The 14789-nt window shown below is 39.2% G+C and overlaps 1 protein-coding gene across 3 annotated transcripts in view; it reads right to left on the reverse strand.

The window, feature by feature from the left end:
* Positions 1–246: 246 nt before the first annotated feature.
* SNAP23 (synaptosome associated protein 23) overlaps positions 247–14789 on the reverse strand; it is a 39706-nt gene continuing 25163 nt past the window's right edge. For all 3 annotated transcript variants that reach the window (XM_024197458.2, XM_024197460.2, XM_024197459.2), the window contains 5 exons: positions 14224–14272; positions 13543–13660; positions 6446–6598; positions 5683–5827; positions 247–3389 (listed from right to left, as the gene is read on the reverse strand). In XM_024197458.2, the coding sequence (XP_024053226.1) occupies positions 3324–3389; positions 5683–5827; positions 6446–6598; positions 13543–13660; positions 14224–14272 (531 nt within the window). In that variant the 3' untranslated portion in view covers positions 247–3323. The remainder of the gene's footprint in view (positions 3390–5682; positions 5828–6445; positions 6599–13542; positions 13661–14223; positions 14273–14789) is intronic.

Raw genomic sequence — 14789 nt, forward strand, 5'->3', positions numbered from 1 at the left:
TATGCCAGGGTACGAATGGAGAACTATTTTAAAAAGTAACAATTTCTGAACCTGCTCTCACCACTTGAGTTCTCCATTTTTCAGTACCGGGACCTCCAAGTAAGATGAAAGGTTAAAATTGCAGGAAGTGAACACTTAAAGGTAACTACTTAGTTCTGTCAAATTGTCCAAAGGCAGGAGATTGGACTATGTATAGGTTAAAACAATATTAATTAATGGCAAATACTTAATAGTAAACAAACTACAGTGAGTTATAGAGTTCTGTATTTTTTCCATACACAATACATAACAGTTTAACAGTGACTAAAAGCAGCAACTGAAATAATCTTCATTTTTAATATCATTAAGAATCAGATTTGCTGTGAGAAAAAATGATGCATATAAATTGTTTATTCTGTCCAGCAAGTACAATGAACAAGAAAGTATGATGTGTAATAGGATACATGCTTCTAACAGGCAACGCCAAAAGACAGTATTGCTGTGCAGTTTGCTCTGGAACATTAAGGCACTGACTCGCTCAAGGGCCCAGATCGGTGTCCGTTATAAAACAAATGTTGAATATTCATCTAATAACCAAGCTATATCCCACTGCTGTCACATTGGCACACAAGAGTTGTAGGTGAATCCCAGATAAACTACATAAACAAGAATAGTGTCATGCAGGGCATAATTTTAAGCTGTGATATTAATCTTCCATGTACTCAACGCAGCATCCTCTTAGCCAATGTACCTAGTATCTGTTGTAATAGCTTGGGGAAATCAGACATGAGGTAAGATGTTGTAATAATGAAAGGGAGGGGGAAAAAAGAGTTCCAAGGAATTACAGCAGAGGAGTTCTGCAATGTTATAAGTGGAACAACAAGAAAACAGTTTAAGTATTCCATTCCCAGCAGTACATCACTACCTTTAAGTTTAAAAAAGAAGCAAAAGGCATGCTCTGTACAAAGGTTCTTTCACGTAAGCCTCTTAAGTCTTATTGGGTACTGGAATCCCTTAAGCTTTCACATGCTGGGGGTTTTATTGTACTAGTAATGGCACCACAAATGCTTCTTTGCTACTCATGTTTTGTGTATATATCTTTAGCTACTAATAGGATTAATGTACAGTTAATTTTATTAAAAATCCATTTTCCTTCCAGCTGTTTTAGAAGCCACAGAGGACAACATGCAACCCCAGAGAAATTTCCACCACTCACAAAAGGTTGCTTCACTTAAGCCTTATTCAGACTAGATTTTCCATAAAATTGGACCTGGCTTTCTGCTTATTGTATATAGCAGTCCTCCTTTTTTTTGTCATAGTCAGAATTCATTTATAGTAGCCCCTGGAGTGCACTGATAACTGGGATATGTAGTTGTGTTCCACTCCCATCATTTAAGGAATTACCAAAATTACTCATCTAAATCTTTGCAGGTCCCATCCCTCTGCCCCAGGATTTTCTACAAAAAAAAAAAAAAAAAAAAAATATTATATAAGAAGAATGTTGGACAACTACTCTGCAAAGAATAAATAAGCTTGAATGTGATTAATTTGGTCATTCCTCAACTAAATCACTGGGGGGCGGGGGGGAGAATTCCAAACTAACATTCAAATATCACAGCTTACGTTATTTGAAATCATCACTTTCCCTTTCAGCCTACACAAAACTCATTACTTCACTCCACCTCTCAAATAGAAACCATTAGAATCTTGGGAATAAGATTGGCTAAGTTTATTGGAAGACAAAAACATGAATCCACATCTATTTTCCCTGTGAACAATTTTGTTTTTTGATTCTAGCTGATTGGGGTATTCGCCATTATGAATAGGAACCTCAGCATTACCACCACAAACAACTTGGATTTGGAACATTTTACATTACATAAACTGATTATAGTAAAGATAGAGCAAGCATCTTATTCCCAGAACAGGGTAAGAAGGGAGGAACAGAAGTAGTTCCTTCATATGAAGCATTCATTATAGCAAGGTAGTATTTTAAATGTTCTACTTATTGTGACATGTTGCCAAGCAAAAATTTAACTTCATGAAACAAAACTTTTTGAATAAGTGGACAGCAGCTATCTGGTATACATCTTAATTTAAATTAAGATTAGGTGGGAAAGTAGCACATGCATAGTTCAGAAGTATCATGCAGAATAATGGGTGAATTATGGTGTATACATGGTTTAAAAACTAAAAGACTGAGAAAAACTGTACTTAAATGTGTGAAGAAATTTGTTCTCCCTCATTCATTATTTAACATCCATTCAGAGGTTTAAAAAAAGCTGCCCCTAACACACCGTGGGAGAACAGAACTTGGTGAGATTTGTGGTACTGCAGTGGAGAAAGGCACAACCCAAATTCCAGGGAGAACTGACAAAGGTGAATTTGATATGGAATCCAGATGGGAAATTTGCATGCTTACTATAGGTGGTCAGATTCAGAGTTTGTCTGATGTTTTTCTGGAGACTTAAGTTTTCAATTAATCTTACATTTTTATCTAAAGCTTTGTTGAGCCTACTTTTAAAGAAAATATTTAGAAGCTTGATATAAAATCTTTTCCATTGCATAAATATGGGAACCGAGTTATTTTCTTCTGTTCAACAGTAAAATAGGTGCATGGTGTTTAAAATCAATTATATACACAATACAAGTATTACCAGAAAATGCAGCATAATTTGTTAACCACAGTCTCTACATCAACATCACTTCATATTCAAAGAATGAAAATGCATGTGTTCCCCTCCCATTTCCTTCAAATTACAGTGTGTATGTTTTAAAGCCCTCAACCCACAAGTAGCCAGTGGGCCAGAACTTCTTAAATTTGGTAGTTTATATATGGATTTCATATATGTATTGGAAATTAAACTAAGTGTCCATAAAACTATGGTTATCCTGCTAAACTAAGAAATACAAGTAATAAGCATCACCGAGTTCCTATTTTAGTGAGAATGCACAACTCTAAGTGAAGTAATTAAAAAACCCAAAAATGTGTAAAGTCTCCTCTTCAACCTTTCCACAATTATACCACCCTGTTTATTCCATTTTAATAGAATACTTTGTGTTGTGAGGGAGAATAAGAGAAAGAACATTCTCAAAGCTGTAAAACTAAGCCCTGAGCAGGTTTAAGAAGGTAGGGCAGATGATTAGGAGCTCTGTTGCTGCTCTGATGGAGTCAAAGCAAAATCTGCACACAAGGATAAGAAAACAAGTACTATAAAAAGCAACCTGCTGCACTCGCTTCCCGACTCCGCTATCCCTGTTGTTTTGAAATACAGAAAATTTCACAGATATGAAAATGGTGACTTGCAGCTGGAGAAAGACACTTGACAATGGCAGAAAGCTCATTAACTATCAATGAGTTTCTTGGCTCGGACATTGGCTTGCTCAATACGATCTTTGTTGGTATCCGCCTGCAAAAGGAAAAAAGCATGTGTAAAAATTGCAGGTGACTGAAGACTAGATACTAAGAAAGCTTTAACAAACATTTTTAGTCTAATGTTAGATAAATTTTAATACATATCTTAAGGAAAATTTTTATACATCTGGGTATAATACTTAAATTGTCCAAAAGTACAAAGGTTGGTTTAAAAAAAGTCAAAAACTATGTCAAAATTTCTTTGTGGGCTTGACCACAGAAGTACAAGATGCTACCATTGGGATAGGTAGAAGGGAGACAAGAGCTCTTACCGATTGGCTCAGCAGGGGCTGGTAGTTTTGCAAAGGCAGAATGATCAGAGGGAAGAAGTCGAATCTCTCTAGCGAGCCCCTTAAGGCAACTCAATAAATAAAATGACTGGCTTCAGTGAATTGGAGGAATTAAGGGAAGAGATTTGAGGGCGTGGAGGAGACTCCACCACCAAAACAAAAATAGGATTTTTCCCTCCTACTTAATTTCTTCCATAGAAAATAGTAATCCTCAGAGCTCTTGTGGTACAACTTCTCAACATAAAAAATATACCACAGTACTCAGCCCTTAGAATATAGGATAAATTAAGCCATTCACCATTTATGCAAAAATAAGCAAAATGATGCACTGCCAACTGAAAAATGATTAATCTAAAACACTAAGGAAAGAGAATTGGTAAAGTATTTTGTATAAAACAGACTCCCATGAGTCTTTTGAATGTACTGTTGTCATAACAATATGGCCTTGGCAAAAAAAATTACAGTAAGATCGCAAATACCTATAATTAAACTAAAACATCCAAGAATCAGCCAATCCCATCAGGCGATTGGCAGTGTTCTTACATCTCTCTTAAGGAAAGATCCAAGCTCCATAGATTTTGAGACAAGAATGGACCATTATGATCATCTAGTCTGACTTGCATAACACAGGCCACAGAACCTGACCCAGTAATTTCAGCATTAAGCCCATAGTGTCTGGTTGAGCCAAAGCGTCTTTTAGACAGACATCCAATCTTGGTTTAAAAAAAACATCGAACTCTGGAGACTGCACTACACCCTTAGATAAGTAATTCCAATGGTTAATTATCCTCATTATTAAAAATTTGTACTTTATTTCTAGTCTGATTTTGTCTAGGCTGAGTTTCTAGCCATTTAATCTTATGTCTTTATCCACTAGATTAAAAAGTATTTTACTATCAGAACGTTGTCCCCCTGTAGATACTTGCAGACTGGTCAAGTCACCTGTTAACCTATTAGTTTAGCAGAGAGGAGGTTGAGTTTCTTTAGGCTGGTAAGGCAGGTTTTCCAGACCTCGAATCATTCTTGTAGTTCTTTTCTGCACATTTTCCAATTTGTCTAGAATCTTTTTAAAGTGCAGGTATAAGAATTGGACACAGTGTTCTAGTAACAGTCTAAAGCCATATACATTGGCAACACCACCATTCTACTGTATATTCAATAGCAAAAAACCTGTGTTAATACAGAAGTAAGGTTGCTTGGTGTTCTGCAGTGGGATAACATACCACTGAGATGAGCAAAACTCAAACGTCTGAAAACCAGGAAATGCACAGTTAAGATTGCCATGCAACCTTTACTCTGTCCTCTTTCAGCAATGCCCCAATATGCCCTGTTATCACACATCTTTACTCTGCCAACCCCACAGCTGCTGAAATGTAGAAGCTCTTCACCTCCTTTTACAACCCATTCACTCTCACCCAGAAGATCCCATCTAACACCATTAAAAGACAAAAAGGAAAAGTTACCCACATCACCTTCCCTTTCTAGTCATAAAAGTGGCAACATAAAGACCTCCTTCATACATCCCCCAGATAGAACTCCCCTACAGTAACAGTTACCCCTCCCCTCCATACACACACACACACACACACACACACACACACACACACACACACACACACTGTAGATAGATGTTGAAAGAGCCATCCTGCTCTAGACTGATTTAGTGGTCTATAAGAGACTCCCACCAGTACCCAATCTTGTGATTTGTCAGTTACAACATTAATCCATAAGCATTCCAGGTCCTGTGCTTCTGAATTGTGTAGACAGAGGATACCAAGGAAATGCAATGATTTGAACAATAAAGATACTGAATATGCTCAGGAACTGGTAGTAAAAGTTTAGTATGGTATGATTGCATACTTCTGATGCACTTGATCATTGCAAATGCTCATAAGGGCAGCATGGTGAACCCATTAATTTAAGAGTATTCCATAATGCTTCTCTTGTGTCACTATATCCAAGATGGAAATGGCAAGAACAGGATTATTTGGCTCTTACCTTCTCATTTATCCGGTCTATTTTCTTGTTTTGTGAATCAATCTCATTGCCCATATCCAAAGCCAGGTTTTTCAAGTTCCCCAGGATATTTCCCACCTGAGCAAGATTTTCATCCATCTCATCCTCTCTGGCATCGTTTGTTACCCTGTTGAAAGTATCAGAAGACCCCTGTGTTCAGGAACCAGAAAGTTGCTTCCTCACGGTCAAAATGTTGTTCAATAAACTCCCACTAAAACATATTTCATCACAACCCACATTTTCAGAGTAGGGTGGCTGTTTCACTTTAATATCATCTATTCAAGCAGGCAGCCTGCTACTATCTGTCCTTAAATTCATTTTGCTGAAAGAAATTGGACCAAAGCGGTTTCGTTAAAATGGCCTCAAAATTCAAAACAAAAAGATAACCATTGGCAGATTATGCTCTACTGTATTAGAGAGGGATTCAAATTCTGTGTCAGATGCCCTTTCATTATGTGACAGAGCAAATCCTAATGCAACATTCACCACAATAATTTGAGCACCAAGCTCATATGCATCCAGGGGCTAATCAAGTGTAGTAATTACTCCCAGCACTGCATGCTATGAGGAGTGAAACTGCAGATATAAATCCCCAAATGAAAGCAATTCACCAAAGGGCTTCCTTCCCAATTGACAGTAAGGATTTAATATATAGCCACTCTAGTTGAATGCATTCTGGGAAGAAGAAACTGACTTAAAAGTATCTTAATGGCATACATGTTTGGGGGAAGATGGACAAACATACCGTGTAATATATCCCCCACTTGCTCCTCCAGTGGTCTGTGGCTGATTATTTATTACACGTCCTGGCTGGCTGGATACAATACGGTCTGTTGAGTTCTCCACACCATCACCCCAGGTTGACTTGTATGACTTACCAGACTCAAAGTTCTTTGTTCTACCAAAAAGATAAACCCAAATATATGCTAGATTAATAGAGGGAAAAGAGAGGACACCAGATTTTTTTCCCCAGGTGGCAAGGGAGGGAGAGAATTATTTCTTTCAGGGTGGGATTTTCAAAGGCACCCAAGTGATTTCATAGAAGTGTAGGACTGGAAGGGACCTCAATAGGACATCTAGTCCAGTCCCCAGCACTCAAGGCAGGACTAAGGAATAACTAGACCATTCCTGACATGTGTTTGTCTAACCTGGTCTTAGAAACCTCCAATTCATCTCCAATGACTGAGATTCTACAACCTCCCTAGGCAATTTGTTGCAGTGCTCAACTAGCCTGACAGTTGAGACGTTTTTCCTAATGTCCAACCTAAACCTCCCTTGCTGCAATTTAAGCCCATTGCTTCTTGACCTGTCATCAGATGTTAAGGAGAACAATTTTTCACCCTCCTCCATGTAACAACCTTTTATGTTGTTTTATGTACCTGAAGATAAATGTCCCCCCTCAGTCTTCAGAAGAAACAAACCCAGTTTTTCCAGTCTTTCCTCACAGGACATATTTTCTAGACTATTTTTGTTGCTGTTCTCTGGACTCTCTCCAATTTGTCCACATCTTTACTGAAATGTGGTGCCCAGAACCGGACACAATACTCCAGATGAGGCCATATCAGCATGGAGTAGTGTGGAAGAATTACTTCTCGTGTCTTGCTTACCATGCTCCTGCTAATACATCCCAGAATGATGTTCAGGTTTATTTTTGCAACGGTATCAGGTTGTTGACTCTTATTTAGTTTGTGTTCCACTATAACCCCCAGATCTTTTTCTGCAGTATTCCTTCCTAAGCAGTTATTTCCCATTTTGTATGCGTGCAATTGTTTGTTCCTTCCCAAGTGCAGTACTCTGCATTTGTCCTTATTGAATTTCATTCTTTTTACTTCAGGCTATTTCTCCAGTTTGTCCAGATCATTTTGAATTTTAATCCTATCCTCCAAAGTACCTGCAACCCCTCCCATCTTGGTATCATCTAAAAACTTTGTAAGTGTACTCTCTGTCATTATCTAAATAATTTATGAAGATATTGACCAGAACCAGACCCAGGACTGATCCCTGTGGGACCCCATTGGAACTTCCCCTTCAGCTTGACAATGAACAACTGATAACTACTCTCTGGGAATGGTTTTCCAACCAGTTCTGCACCCACCTAGTTCCATCTAGGCTATATTTCTTTAGTTTGTTTATGAGGTAGTCATGCAGGACAGTATCAAAGGCCTTACTTAAGTCAAGATATACCATGTTTACTGCTTCCCCCCCATCCACGAGGCTTGCTACCCTATCAAAGAAAGCTATTATGTTGGTTTGTCATGATTTATTCTTGACAAATCCATGTTGACTATTACTTACCTTATCTTTTAGGTGTCTGCATACGGATTGCTTGATTATTTGTTCTATTATCTTTCCAGGTACTGAGGCTGACTGGTCTATAATTCCCTGGGTTGTCCTTATTCCCCTTTTTATAAATTGGCACTCTGCCCTCTGGAATCTCTCCTGTCTTCCATGAGTTTTTGAAAGTAATTGCTAAATGACTCGTATCTCTTCAGTCAGCTCCTTGAGCATTCTAGGATGCATTTCATCAGGCCCTGCCGATCTGAAGACCTCTAACTTGTCTAAGCAATTTTAAAATTTGTTCTTTCCCTATTTTAGCCTCAGATCCTACCTAATTTTCATTGGCATTCACTAGATTAAACATCTGATCGCTAACCAACCTTTTTTGTGAAAACAAGGTGTGCACTTCCCCCTTTCTTTTTTTTTTTTTTTCCTCCCCCCCCCCCCCCCCCCAATTGAGTAATGGGCATATCCTCTTCTTGAGCACAAGTCCTATTGAAAGTAAAAAGACCAGTGACTTTCAATAGCAGTTGTGCTGCTAAATCGCTACGGCCTTGTCTATACTGCAGAGTTTTGTCACCCAAAGGCAGCTTTTGGCAGCAAAACAGTGGAGGTGTACACATTGCAATGCCACTTTCGGCAACAAAATAAAACCACTTTGATGAGAGGCACAGGGCTTTTTGCGGCAAACTTAAAGCAACAAAGCATCACTGTGGATACTGTCATTCGTTATATTGCCATAACTGGCCTCCCACAGTATCCCACAATGCCTGCCATGACCACTCTGCTCACTGTTTTGAACTCAGCTGCCCTGTATTCCTGCTACACAAGCATGTGCTCCTCCCCTGTTAAAGCTCTATGAAGGTCTGACAGCTAAGCATGCCACTCAGCTCCGGCAACAAAGAGCAAATCATTAATGTGGAATGCTGCTCTCTCCCACACTATGAACTCAGAAGCAGGCAGAGGGGGGGGGTGTGCGCGCACACGTGTGTGTGCGCATGTGTGTGCGCGCGCACACATGTGAGAGAGATACTGCTGTGCAGAGCCAGGGAGGGAGGTGGGGGCTGATGTCAGGGGTTCCCCCCCACTCCCTGCCTCAGGACTGGTTGCTTTCGGTGGCTGTCTGAACTTGGAGACTGCATGCTGACACTCAACTCTCTCCCACTCCCCACCACACTCTCTCCCAGTGGCATTGCAGTGTTTACACCCCACTTCCCTCCCTACACACTTCAGTTGAAAAGCAGCTGGCAATCTAGTAGGATGCCCATGGAAGGATGGGATTGAGAAACCTGCATCATGTGATGCTGTACCTGCCCCATGAGGCATTGCAAACTCTTCCCAAAGCACCCTGCAGCCAGTTGCACAGTGGGATAGCTACCACAGTGCTCTGTGTCAATGCAAGAGCTGCTAGCGTGGATGTACTCAGCCAACACAAGAAGCTAGTGTGGACATGCAACAGTGGTTTTAATTAAAGCACTTCAATTAAAACAGCATAACTTTTGGCAACAAAACTCTGCAGTGTACATACAAATGCTGTACTGCTTTAACTATGCCAGTATAGTTAAAACAGTACAAAAATACTACAACTATCCTAATGTGAACACATAGTTATATCAGTATAGTAGGATTGGTCCTGCCTTGAGCAGGGAGGTGGACTAGATGACCTCCTGAAGTCCCTTCCAACCCTGATAGTCTATGATTCTGTATTCTCCTTTTAGTATGGAAATAAGTTATACCAGTATAAAGCACCTTTGTAGCAGTATAACTTCATTCACAGTAGGAGCTGTACCACTATAAATATTTTGAGAGGAAAAAAAGTTACCCCCTAACCAAAAGGGTTATGCTGGTACAAAAGCTGTATTTAGACCAGGCCTTAATGCTTTTAAAAATCAGATTTTAATTGTCATTTTATGCAACATCTTAGATACAAGACTATAGATGAACAGGGAAGCATAATTATTTTGATTTGGACACAATCCTCAACAGGGGATGAGCAAGAGGTACCTTGAGGTTGAAGCAACCTTGGGAAACATTTATGCACTTAACTAGCATTTCAGATATTTTCAAGAGATGATTTCCTGATGCCATCTCTCCTTGATTCTTCAGGTAGTTTTCCAGCAATAGATTGATGTGTTAAACACAGGACAACTTAAGTCATACTTACACCATTATGATTTTAGTGCATGATCCAAGAAAAAGCAAAGATGGCCTGATATAGCGAAAGCCCTATTATAACCAAGTATCTCTTATAGCAACAGTGACAAGGAGCTATGAAATACAAGTTAAAGAGGCAAGTAGATCTATAGCCAAGTTAGAGAGGTTTCTGAAATTTTACACAGGTGTAATTTTTAAAAATTTTAATAAAGAGGTTTTGTAACCACCCCATACATATTACGCTTGTTTGTTGGTAGTCTCACAAGTGAGACCAAGGATTAAACTGGCCATTAAGCCTGAACTACTCTTTTCCTTCTATTTCTCCATTGGGCCAAAACATTTGCAGGGCAGTATGGGGAAGCTTTCACTGGCACTATACCTATGCTGTAACTACAGGACTTCTGTCAGTGTGGCACCTTTCAAGAACATTAAGTTAAAGTTAAATAGGTGCTGCAAAATTTTAAAAATGTTGTGATATAAAAGAAATGTGTCCGGAGAAGAAAAATGATAATAGTATCAGATGAAGACTGATGCTTTCATTAGAATCTCTGCCCAAGTTTTAGCTGCAAAAATACAGGTAACTTCACATTTATTTTCTGGGAATGAGGAAAAGGGCAGACAACTCTAGCTTAGAAGAATGCCTTAGTCTTTGGTCAGAGTCCATGTAATACCACCCTCAGCAGAGCTCTACAAATACTAACGTAAACTGGTGCATTCAGTCACATTTCTGGTATGGGGCTTACTCAGATCTGATCCCTTTTGTTTATTCACTCAAAGGAACTTGCTTTAGTAAGAAAAATTCATTTCTACTACTTTTTACTTGTTAGCACTGAAGCAACACAATTATGGGAGAGCATACTGATTCTATTTTGGTTTGTGCAGGATTAATAAAGATTGCAGTTCTTCAATGGGGTGGCACAGTTGTAAGTAAAAGCAGAATTTGCCATACAGAATGATGCACAAGTCTGAACATGCAACTTTACTTTTACACCCACCCCAGGTGGAGTTTTATGGTGCTGGACAATAAGAAAGATCAGCTTTTTATTTCTACAAGTTTGAGTGAGTCACTGAAATACAAACATGACTGCCACGTTGCTATTTTTAAAGTAATTTTCCAAACTATTACTCCATGTTTGTCTAACAAGGGGAAGTTTGACACCTTCCTGAAAAGGAAGCCAATATGTTTAAGATCCTGAACATCAACAACTGGTACAGCCTTGGTATTTACAGCCTCTCCTCAAGGAGCTGGGTCAGAGTTCATAGGCTCCCATGCCTAATCCATTCTATAATGTGCTATCTATAGACATGAATGTTACACTGGAACAACACAAAACCACAGACAGTCACAACATGTCTTGCATGCAAACAGCATGCCCATGCAAACACATACCCATTTAGATCACCTTAGACAGATGGTTAACAGTATAGGCTGTGTCACAAGATTGACCTTGTCCTAAAGTCCGATTTCACCAGTTAATTGAATCCAGCTTCTAGTGTTTAGTCTTCATTTTTATTAAGTAAGTGGAAGGTGGGTATGTTAGGAGAGAATGGAAAAAACAGTAAAAAACCATCAAACATGCAAGCAAGTGGTTAGTGACAGTTTTTTTCAGCTGAAGTCCTTTGCTTTCAAAACAAAGTAGCTTTAAGTAATCTGAATAAAGTAGGGGAAGAAAAAGACAAACATTTACTTGTGTGCACTCTGGTGTTTAAATTCAGCCTGTGTGTGGAAGACTGGCTATCCTAGTGCTGAACATTTATGTAAGATACCCTCATAAGTGGGACATTGGGGTGAGAGGACTATCAGCAGTTTTCAGATCCACTCAGTACAGTTTTTCCTGCTCTTGACCTCATCACTGCTTCCCTAATACACCTCAGCACACGCCAAAACTTCCCAAGGCACTTCACTCTGAAAGTCACCTACCGGAATTAACATATTTGGAAGTGCCACAAACTCCATCACAAATACAGAGTGAGTCTGCTCAGTTTCAATGGCACTAGATTGCAGGTTTTTTGCCCAAAGTGAATCACTTATTGGAAGTGGCCAATGTGACAAATTCAGAAACCTGGACAGGATTGTAATTTGAGATACTGACAGGATTCAAGTTACGTTAAGAAGAATGAAATCGCACATTGGTACAACAACTTTGTGTTGAGCTACAGGCCAGATCAGAGCTATTTACTTGTCAAACTGTTGTAACAGAAGTCTGAACTTTTAGTCCTGAAAACCTCATGCTCATTTTAATTCAGGATGATCACATAGCATTATGTTGTTCTGAATGAGACCCTCATGTAAGGGACTTGAATGTACAGTTTAACTACCTCACTTCCACTTCAATCATTGAAGAGATCCAGGCTCTCTTTTTGGCCCACTGATTGCAAATTTTTATTGTGGGTCCAAACACAATTCACTTTGGCAAGTATACATACAGAGAGTCCCCTTTCCTTCCCCTACCACCCTAAGAGAGAGGGGCCTGTTTAGCCATTTTCTTTGTAAGATTCCCACAAATTCATTTAATACTTTAGAGCAGCTTAGAGATGACAACTAGTGGTAGCTCTCAATGGTAAAACTGCCTAGAGAGTACAACACATCCCTCTCTGCTCCGTCTGCTTTACCTGTCTTTTTGCTACAAATGTTTGAAACTACACCAGAAATGCCATCCAGCAGGATCTAAAAGCCTTTTAATTGACATTTTCCAAGAGGCCAGTGGTGACACTGATTACAATTAAGGCACTATGACAAACTTGCAAAATAAATAAATAAAAATAGAGAACGTAATAAGTAATGTGAGATTTTTAAAGCTGGTAAGACCAAGGCCTATTCTGGTTTTCCTTTTCCCACTCTGACCTCCATATATACTAATCTGTATGTTCTACTCAATGCTAGATCTTATTTGTCCTCTCCAAAAAATAAATGCCATAATAGGTTCACCTTCCTCTCACCCTATGCCAAGAAAAATAACAGAGTAGCTCTGCACATATTACCAGTCTTAATAAGCCAGTGTCCCAGCAATAGAGAAATAAATTTGGGAAGAAAATTTCAGATTCCAATGGATCTTTATTATAAAGAGGGAGAAGAAAAAGTTGAAACTGAAGTTATTTTTGAACACTAATATTGCTTTACTGCATATAAGCTTCAGGTTGGGATCCCATTATTTACAAATCTAAAAGGTGGTTACTGAGAGTGTGTTTTAGCTACTAATCCCTATCTAATGGTACACTCTTCAGCAAGCTGCAGTTATCAATTTCCCTAAAAAGCACTTAGTCAACTTGCCCCATTATCAGTATAGTTTTTACTCCAACAGCAAGTAGAAAGATTTTCTTTAGTTATTTCACCTCTGAATGTTCCCCAATAGGGTACTCTTTTTATGGGATCCCAGAAATTCAGACCCGAGTCTGGATTTGTTAACTGACCTGTTGCAAGGACAGACACAGAGGCCACAACACTTGTTGAGCTCTGTCAAGGTCTTTTCAGCTTCTTTCATGTCCTTGTTTATTTGGTCCATGCCTTCTTCTATACGGGTTAGTTGTTCTAAAAAAAGTAGTTACAAAACATACAAAAGTTTGAGAGATTAGACCTTATTAGAGGGGAAGCTTTTATCTGAAATGCTAACATCTAAGCCATAAATTAGATCTGTATACTCAAGCCACTCGTCCCCTAAAGAGACTTTTTGTAGCAAAAGCAAACAGTGGCATATGCTGCAATAGAATTTTTGATTATATGTTTCCAGCAATCCTAAATTAAAAGCTTTTTTCCCCCTCAGTGTAATAGTTATGTTGTCTAGATGTTTAGATGTTACTAGCTGCTTTTAAAGAAACATTATTTTGTCAGGGGGCTGGGGCTGGAGGCTCAATAGCACATTTAACTGCACAGCCTGCAAATGTCTAGTGACATGAACCAGAGCTAAATCTTAAATACTATAGTTGCACAAACATAGGAACATCTGACTAGTGAAGCAACCTCATTTCTATACCAAAATGAGTTACTGAGGCCAAAGACTGATAAATTAGGACACCAAACATAAGCACAGATATTACTGCAGACCATTAAGACTTAATATTCACAACTCTGCTTTGCACACAGGTAGAATTCACCTCCTTGTTCATCCAGCATGGTGATCGTCTTGATTCCTGCATCCTGGGACTGTAAAGAGAAAAGGAGGTTTGCAGAAATGACACTGTTTTCAGTACACCAGCACAGTGTCAAAGGCTCTAGCTAGACCGCCACCTGCTCTGAGCTACAATATTGGAATAATGGAAGCTTGCACTGCAGACCACCAAGAGCAAGTCTACACTACTGCACTGTAGCGCGTCTGGTGAAGACACGCTATGTCGACAGGAGAGCACACTCCCATTGGCATAAATACTCCACCTCTCAGGGAGGTGGAAGCTATGCTGTCGGGAGAGCGTCTCCCACGGACATAGCGCCGGTGTGGATGCCGTTTTAAGTCAATGTAACTTGCATCACTCGGGGGGGGGGTGTGTCATTTTCACACCCCTCAGCAATGTAAGTTACATCAACTTAAGTGGTAGTGTAGACCAGCCCTTAGTTTCACGTGTGATAGGATAATGTAAAAAAAGTTAGTACATAGTGACAATACTGCAATTCTGGTTGAAATGGCACTTCTATTAATATCCTTTTTAGAAACTTACAGTGTTCT

The sequence above is a fragment of the Terrapene carolina genome, unplaced genomic scaffold (assembly GCF_002925995.2).
Source record: "Terrapene carolina triunguis isolate 2854851 unplaced genomic scaffold, T_m_triunguis-2.0 Scaffold96, whole genome shotgun sequence".
Lineage (NCBI taxonomy): Eukaryota > Metazoa > Chordata > Testudines > Emydidae > Terrapene > Terrapene triunguis.